The sequence below is a fragment of the Haliotis rubra genome, unplaced genomic scaffold (assembly GCF_003918875.1).
Source record: "Haliotis rubra isolate DU_JTF1 unplaced genomic scaffold, ASM391887v1 Scf373, whole genome shotgun sequence".
Lineage (NCBI taxonomy): Eukaryota > Metazoa > Mollusca > Gastropoda > Lepetellida > Haliotidae > Haliotis > Haliotis rubra.
This window is the reverse complement of record NW_025767050.1, coordinates 812,719-822,388: the sequence shown is the minus strand read 5'-3', so window position 1 is coordinate 822,388 and position 9,670 is coordinate 812,719. Positions and strand designations below refer to the sequence as shown.

Sequence of the window (9,670 nt, the reverse complement as noted above, 5' to 3'; positions counted from 1 at the left end):
AGATTCTGATAACTGAAAACACAGACCTTAGAGTTGTCGCTCCGCATCGCACTGAATAACCGACCTCAAGTACTTCCTCCACCTACACTCCAGATACACACGCCAGAACACAGCCTGCTGTTTTTAATCTCACTCTAACGTGCAGTGCTGCTGTTGACAAAGTTCCGCTTTCAGCATGGAAATATATAGCAGGCGTATGTTCTTCCCAGTCAGTGATAAAACACATCATACACAGATAGGCATCATGCAGCTCACGTATCATGTATATTACCAAGTCTTGCTAAATAATGTCTACAAGAGTACAGGGACCCGTTTCACAAAGATATCCTAGCGCTACGACAGTCGTAAGTCTATGTTACAGGGCCTAGATTTCTCTTAGCGCTCAGTTAATGTTAATGTATGGTACTTACGACTATCTTAGCGCTATGAGAGCTTCGAAAGTCTAGGCCCCGTATCGGTGGTACGACAGTCGTAGCGCTACGATAGCTTTGTGAAACGGGGCCCTGGCTCGTCGTTCGATCTTAATAAAGCTACACTCTCTTGGGTTATTATCCAATTATATTATTTCTGGGTCTCAATTCACAAAATGTTCGTAGCGCTACGACATTCGCCTATGATAAACTATAGAGTGAAATATACTTCATTACTACAAGTACATTCTGCCTCTGAGTCGTTATGGCTTCCAAACTTAGATAAGAGGGAAGATTCATAACAAATGCAAAAGATGTCTTTTCTTGTCTTATCGTCTGACCTGAAAAAAACAACAACCCTGATTCATGAAAATACCATTTTTTGGTCACCCTATAGGATATAGATGTTATTGCACAAGAAACGAATCGCGTTCATATGTAAGTTCAAACTGTACACGAGGGTCCCATCCACAAAGCGTTCGTAACATTACGAACGCTTTGTGGATTGGGACCCTCGTGTCTAAGTTTGGAAGCCATAACGACTCAGAGGCAGAATGTACTTGTAGTAATGAAGTATATTTCACTCGATTGATATTGACTTGATTTTAGATAATATAATCGTGATATGTTATATTGGGGATGACACCTTGTCATAAAAGTACAGATTCTAGTACTTTTATTTTGTTGAGTCCCATCCGGGATTTGAACCCACTTTAGAGTCAGGCACCTAATCGCCAGCACGCAAAGTCTCATAATCGGTACGATAACATCCCGTTTTGGGGAGTTCGCACACAGTGCTACAATACGTACTAATACTTTGTTTGGTGTTAATGTCCGGTTTTGACACATTTTTGATGATATTCTGGAGACAGGGAACACAACTTCCTACAGTGTGCCGGAAATGGAACCTGTATTGTCAGGCATTGCAACTCAAGGCGTATAAAACAAACCACATTCACTCATTCCTACGCGCACTAACACCCACAATCAAACTGAACTGATATGCTCGCTCTTTCAAAATAAATAAAAGTCACCCATGTGTACATAACATAGCCTTTTGAAAGTCAAATTGACCGTCCAATTTCTCCACTAGACATTTATTGATTTCTGTGCGGTGCAGCAATAAATCGTGCATGCAAGTGAGAATAAATAACAATACCATAGAATGACCACTGAAGTAGAAAATCCAATACCAACTACACAGACATAGCAGAAAAATCGCCACTGACATAAACTATTAAATAAAGTATCATGTGCTTTGAGCAAACATTTTGAGCAACAAAAAACAACAACGCCATGACCATTAGCGAATCGTGTTAACATTGGCCTTGAAAACATTGTGTGGACTTGGTCCCTGTCCGTTATTCAACACAGAAGGTTGTTTGTTATAGAAAAAAAGTGAGTGATTTACACACACATGAAAGGTGAGTATCACACATAAACAATGCGGGGGACATATCGTATGACGTTGTTTTAATGTGGTTTAGCTGCATGGGCAATGTTGATTCAATCCAAAAATATACCATACTGATGATAGTACAATACATGGTGAGTGATTCCAATAATGCTGGTGTCATTATATCATGTTCATGACCACTGAAGTATATAGGGTAATGAGGTTGAAAAATAATGTCATAATATTCAAGTTTCATAGGTAAATATGGTTTTGCATAAGGCATTTTTATGAATCGACAACCTTTACAGATATTACTGACCCTAAGAAAATAATCAATAACCACAGATTTATGATGTAAACCAAGAAATATTATGTATGTTCCCATGATGTTGGAAGCAAAGAAATATTTTCTTATATAAATACAGATTTTTTAAAATTGACAAATTTACTATTTCTGAACTACTGTTAAACTGAAGAAATCTTACGTGTCTCTTCAATCATGGTATTACATGAAATACAAATCTAGCTATCAGTATATGCTAATGTCAAAAACACTGGTTCCCTGAGGTTAATTGCCTACACAACCTTTTGAACGATAATGGCAAAAATATGGTAACTCATTATTCTGAGCTCCTTGCGACACGTTTCTTGCTATATTACAAGTGATGTGGAGAACTGTATGTCAATCCATGTTTTTGTTTAGGTATTCGCATACCTTAAACATACCGACGCAAAGAAAGATTGCATTGGTGACCCAGATCAATCCAGTTTGGTCCTATGCTAATTTTCAAAGCAGATGGGGTGTTTCATATTAATTCAGGACCTCCCTCCTAACATACTGGAACGAAGGCAAGCATAAGCAAACCGATGGATCCTAACGTTTACATGCCTTCGAGAGCCTTTGGGACGAGTCTGCCACTTTAATTAACCTTAGCAGGGGGCCCCGTCTGGGAGTGTTTCCTTGCACTTGGCCAAGCTTAACAATGCTACATCTAACAGATGGCAGCTTTATGGAACAGGCTTGGTGCCGGACAGGGTTGTATCTCTCAAGGTCGCCTTGGTATACGATGTATTAAACTGCTCATTTATGCCGAGAAGAGGGGGTGTTGGTGTCTATCACTCAATACTGAGCCAGGAGGGGAGGAATTACAAGTATGTAGCCATGGTTCTTGTAAATCAGTGAGCTCGCAGTGGGGTTTCCTTTCCTAAACGACTTTGGGGAAGTAACATTTTACAGCTAATGGTTATCACAGCTTAAACTTGATCTTTTAGGAATACATTAGACGGTAATATGAATATATTGGATATTTGTGAAAACACATTACCTTCGCATGAAAATATGTTCCTAAAACTTAATATTTACTGGAAATCAGTATCGTTTGAATAATAACATTTCAGTTACGTCACTCACTCAACACACACACACACCCGCCCCCAAACACACACACACCCTTTGTGTGGGGTTGGGCATATAATGAAATATATCAAATTGTAAGTTATTTGACACATTTAGTACTATATTTAAACATTTGTTAAATTGAAAGCATCCTGTTTATCTTTAAGTCTATTGCACATCACGTGCAGAAACAACACCGCTGAAAGAAGCCATACACATATCTAAACTGTTTTATCTCCCTGGGAATTTTATCATCTTTCACTGGACGAAAGTGTTATTATAAGACAAATACTATAAGAAATGATGTACTTATTTACTGTTGTGTAATCGCGAGTTGTGACTGCATGTCGAGCCAGTGTACGATACCCTGCCCTGTACATACAGCTCTGCTGCCGGTGCGCGATGCACGCAACTTATCTATATATACTTATCTGTGAAACACGTTGATATATTTATGACGTACCAATAAGAAGTTAATGTTTTTAGCTCGGAACAGAGTCTGTGTACATTATGCAGCGTGTTATCTATTAATTGCGTCTCGGCTTTTATCACAGCCAATTCGCCATGAGTCCCCTGATGCGAGCTTAGGCGAGAACCGTCAATAATAATAGGAAAGGTATATTTTCAGTGTAAGCTTAAAGAAGTCGAAATTGAAATGAGTTTGTTATCGAGCCAAACCTTACAAACATATTGTGTTTGAATAATACACATTAGTAGTATGACTAAGACATTTCTCCTTACAGTTTTCCACGGTTATCAACAAAGGGTACACTATATAGTGGAAATGATAGAGTTGTACATGTGTATGTACTTTATGTCATATCATCCTTCACACACTTGTTCAATGTCCACGCCCTGCAAACTGTGTATTACTAAATGTATACATGTAGCATTTAATACCGATTTTAATAAACTAAGCTCATTTGCAATAGTTTTCAATATGGCGTATTCATCAATTCAAATTTCGACCCCGTTTGGATATCATCTCCATTATAGCAGAGAATTATGCAATATATGTCTGAATCAGATATTTGGGAAGAGCATGTCACGATTTACTGGTGCCATGTGCAGATCGAATCAGAAGTTATCTGCATATACACCAAGCTTAGTAATAAAAGCTTGGCTCGCTTGGGAAGCCGTTCTGGCAGCTTTGTTAACCCATTAACCTCTAGAGGCTAATCTACACGCCATGGCTACCATGTGGGGATGTGTCAGTCCCGTACACTTAATGCCCTTGGATATCACACTACAATAATCAGCCGTCTTTCGTATCGATCGAGCGTGGAATATGCTGAGCGGAAACAGTGTTCGTGAACTGACACCTGTTTTTACTTGATTTATATTAATTACAGGTGTGTTGTAAGACATGAAAGGAGAGAGATCCTTATTTTCAGATACTGTCATGTTACATAAGAAAATGTCACCGCTGAGGAGATGAACCTTGAGAGGCAATTGTAAAACAGTGCAGCACACACTTTTTTTCAAATTGTCATTGTAAATGTTTTCTACAGGAACCCTAAACAACGCGTGTTCATCCGAAATGATCTTCTCTAATGGCTTAATGTACAGTCAGCGAAACACCTACAGAAAGTTATCTTTTTATTTACAAAATAATTGAAGTAATTACCTTAATCTGAGGTTGGAATTGGAAAGCACCGAGAAACCTTTGCAATGGGATTGCAACATGGTACATGTAGCCCCCATAACGCTTAACACAACATTGCAAGAGCTATCGGCTTAATAACAGCACATTCTTCCTGTCTATTCCCCGATCTTCAAACAGTTTAAATATATTAAGAGAAAGTTCAAATTGGTGTTTTAAGATAATTACCACAGCGTTGAAGTGCAGACAACAGAGTCTAATCTTTAAGTGACATTAGTTCGGAGTCTGCAATAACCCATTAGAAGGCATTTATTGGGATGTAGAAGGTTTAAGATCACATTTTCTTCAGGAAATCTTAGCAGCATAGACAGCCTAAATGCAATTAATCCCATGTTACAGACAAAACATGAGAGGCGAGGTAAACAAGCAAACAGTCAGCCCAGGCGGGGGTATATCCTATTTCTACCAATACCCATTATTTCTGTTCATGTTAACACATGAGGAATTAGGCAGAGAAAATACTTTCCATAACTGCTACAACGGGAAGTGATTGAGCACCTGTCAGAGAAAATACAGAGAATGAAAAGAATTCTTTTTAGGAATATAGAGTTTAAAGGAAGAAAAACTTCATATTCTTGTATTTTACAATGTGATAATTTCACCCAGTGCGTAAATTCACACTGTAGGGTAATACGTTGTCAGGCTTATTTGGATTTTGTGAGGGAGGAATCAATGGTGGTACGGCATACATCATGGTGGTACGGTATATATATAACAATACAAAACAAATATACATATAAAATGGCCATCACAAATACAAATATCTCAGAACGTGCTTTTACCTTGATAAGCAATTATGCAAACATTTAACAAAGGGTCACAGTGCAATTTAGGGCCAAAGCTGACAAGACAAATCTCTTGATGCAGATTGTCAATAATATCACATAAATATGTAAAATGACCCAACCAACCTTTCGTTCGTAACGCTCCATATAAATACAAAATAAATATAATCACAACGTATATCTTCCTTCGTATGAAACTACAAACATTCTTGAATTTCCTCTTCTAAACAACTCACGGGCTGTCCATTCACGGCCATGACAGAGAAGGAATGAGGCCGAGGTAGGCCTTTCTTAATGTTGACAATAGGGCTACCTTGAAACCTCGTGGATGCCACTTGAAAGCTGTGGGTACGCCTCATAGGGCCCCGGATGCCGTTTTGACACTTCCGGTTTAGTTGAGAAAGCTTCTGGGTAGAGGAAGACTTCCGGGTTAATGATTTAACACTTCCTCTTCTCCTGTCTTTGTAACACGCATGTTGGAGTCTCCGTCGAACGTAACGGTAAAATGACGCCCGTAATATCTTATTTCGTAGACCATAAACGGAAGCATTGGTACATGGTGAGGCTTGGAACAAGGTTGTTGCTACTGAGACAAACGTACTTTCAGGCATATTTTGTGTTATGACAGCATACATCAGCACAACAGCGTATGGTATGTACGTAAGAACAAAGGATCCCACAAGCTGAAGAATAGTTCCCATTGCCTTTGTACCTCTCATTGATAATGAATTGGTTGTATTTGTAGGAGCAATTGGCGCTTGAATCACACTGACCATTCGGAGCATTGTCGCAGCTATTCTGCTGCTTTGTGTCCGAGCTATTTGGAATATATGAGCATAGCAATAAATCATTATACAGAATGGCACAAAAAACACTACACAGACATATACGATGGTGTACCACCTGCCTTCAGAGTGGGAAGGGTTAACAGCACAGAGCCCCATAGCAGGGTGAAAGATGAACTCGTTAGCTCCAAACAACGGCGGAAGTGAAAGGGTTAAACTTGAGACCCAGAACACTGAGAAACACGTGGACATCTTGACGAATGTGGCGGTGAGAGAGTGGTGAAGGGGGGATGCGATGGTCTGATACTTATCCCAGCTCAATGCTGTGATTGTCCACACAATTACGCACGTGAACACGGAATTAAGAAAAGCGTAGATCTGACACACAACGTCTCCGCCGGACCATTCTTTAAGGAATATAACCACAGCCGAGTACAACGTTGTCGTGAGGGATGCCGCCAGGCCGACGGCCCCGAGATGAACCAGGAGGATGTTGCGAACATTCCGGAGACGCCTGTTCGGGACAATAGCAATAATCATGAAAGCATTGAACGCCGTCCCTAGTACACACACCAACGTGAGAAAAACACCCCTGAGAATGTATAATGTGTTTGGGTACCATAAATCTTCTATGTTTCCTTTTGTTCCGTTGTCCAGTGAATATTCCGTGTGGTATTGTACTTCAGTTGCATTACGTAGCATGTCCACATTTACACCTTGATCACAGACCGAGGCACGATGTAACTGGCTCGCTAATCTCCCTCATTTTCCAGCGAGTCGTTCCTAAACAGCAGACCAAGGGAACTTCGTGTTCAATGACTGTCTATCACGACCATGTATATATAGCTGTTCCACTGAACTCCACACACGCCGGAACAGACCTTCCCTCTGTGGCAGTGGTTGTTTCTGCGAATTGCTAATACATTGTCTGCGAGTTCCATCTATCATGCCTCACTAACTCGTCTTCCTATAGTAGTAGCGTAGTGGCGCAATCCCTCTCGCCTGCCTTGGGCTGGTAACTCAACACCACGTTTTCTATTTGTAGATCCACCAGTGTTGTGAGGACGGTAGTGCCACGGGGAGACAGGTCTTTAAAACTCACCTTTTACTTGCAGCAAATCACAGTCCACGGCTTAATGTAGCGCAAACTGACCCGGGATAGGTGGCAGCACCAGGCCCTGCTCTCAGAGCCGCTTCCCGGTACTTCTTGTCAAGCTGATTGCGTGAACGGCTGCCTGAATGTTCTTCCTCACCTCGCAGGGTTAAAGTGTAAAAGATATCTCGATAGAACTTGTAAATCCGTGTGGTTGTAGGGAAGTATTTCAAAGTTGATCACACACAAGTCACCGATAAAGGATGGATAGAATCACCTCTCAGCCGATGATGCGGACACGTTTTTCCCAGAGTACACAGCTGTTTTAAACATTTATGTTAAAGGTAAACATTTGAAGGAACAGGTCGTTAAAGCTTCATTTCCCTACAACATGTGAAGCAATCGGATCTGTCTTGACGTAGATCACTCCGTCGCTACTCACAGACTTTAATGGCCATTCCGTGGGGTGTGGAATCCTCTGGGCGACCTATGGTAACTCGTGGGCGGAGACTGGACAGCACTGGCCGGGAAGTAGCCGCTGTAATGCTATTGAATCTGAACAAGGTGGCGATGGCCTAGCTGAATCTCCCACTCGTGTATAGGGCAAATCCATCAGCTGACGAGCCAGTTCTATAGTCAGACGGTTTGCTGTCATAAATACTTAGTGCGCGTTCCTGCTCCTCGGCAGTGAACGTGTACACACGCTTCGTGGATTTCACAGAAGTGTTAATTAGACGGTTTTCATGCAAACCTTCAGCGAATATGGCTTAGTCTTAATCTTGAATTCACAACAGTACACGTGTTTTTGCTCACAATTTGCTGAATTAGATATTCAAAACAAAAAGAGAATCCTATTCATCGGTCTCTGTACATTAATCCTGTTATCGATTTCAGGCGGTGCTAACTGGCCGATGCTGCTGTCACATCTAGGGACATGTTTGGTGTGAGGAGTATGTAGTCTCTTTTATATCTCCAAGTCCGGATCTGCTGAAGGGTTCAGGAAAGGTCGCCTTTACTCCTGTCAGCGACTGAACTAAACAGATATTTTATTACCTTTTTTCTAAGGTGCCTTGACGAATCGGCGGTAGATCCTTCATTTCCCTGTTTATGCACGTTAATAAATATCTTACATATATGTGATGTTTCATGCTGCCTGCTCGTAACTCTTCCTAACTTTCGTTATAGGGGAAGTCCGGTTTATTTAAGTTTTAACCAATGAGAGATATATTTAGACTTCATTGGTTACAAACTCTACGGGAAAGGAGTTGCTAATGTCCACGTTAGTGTGGTTTAGACAAGATAAGAGTACAGTGTCTGCATTATTCAAATATCTATGCTCATTTATACGGTACCTGCAGGCGTATATGACAAACCGGATTCTTATTGGAGTAAATGCTATTGGTTTGCGAGTTATAAAGCTTTGAAAGACGTCTGTTCTATCTCGGTAAACATAAATTTATCATAATAACCTATATTTCAAGAAATAAATTTAATTATTATTTAAGTTATTTATTGCAATTTTACTAAGATTATTATCTCCGGATAATTACCTATTACATGTAATAAATCTGTTCTTTGATATAACAATGTACAAGATTTCAAGAATTATAACTCCATCACGTGAAGCTGAAAACATTTCGATGATGCGTTTTATGACGTTTGATGTAATGTCAGCGATATATATTCAGCAATCAGTATTCTGTACAACCACGTCGACAATTAATATTCATGTAGATAAGGTCACAGTAACAGCACAAAACATTAACAAAGAAAATGCAGTTATATTGTCCTGAGTTTGGAGTTATGAGTTTATTCTGCCTTCCGGAGAGTAAATCCCACTATAAGTGCTCGGAAGATTGGGAAGTGAGTGGGTGAGTGAGTGAGTGAGTTATACTTTTACGCCGCTTTTAGCAATATTCCAGCAATATCACGGCGGGGAACACCAGAAATGGGTTTCACACATGTGCCGATGTGGGGAATCGAACCCGGGTCTTCAGCGTGACTGGCGAACGCTTTAACCACTGGGCTACCCCACCGCCCCTGAAGACGGGGAAGTGGGGTAATGCTTTCTCTGTGTCAATTACAGTTAACTGATATAGAGATAAGGAGAGTCAATTAGCACCTGAGTGGGGGTCGCAGATA

The 9,670-nt window shown here is 40.5% G+C and overlaps 1 protein-coding gene across 1 annotated transcript; it reads right to left on the bottom strand.

Annotated features, from left to right (window-relative positions):
• Window positions 1-941: 941 nt before the first annotated feature.
• On the bottom strand, window positions 942-7,996 carry LOC124286053 (short-wave-sensitive opsin 1-like). The gene has a single exon (XM_046722371.1). It carries the CDS (start codon window positions 7,135-7,137, stop codon window positions 5,848-5,850), a length of 1,290 nt encoding a protein of 429 aa, XP_046578327.1. The 5' UTR covers window positions 7,138-7,996; the 3' UTR covers window positions 942-5,847.
• Between the last annotated feature and the right edge of the window lie 1,674 nt (window positions 7,997-9,670).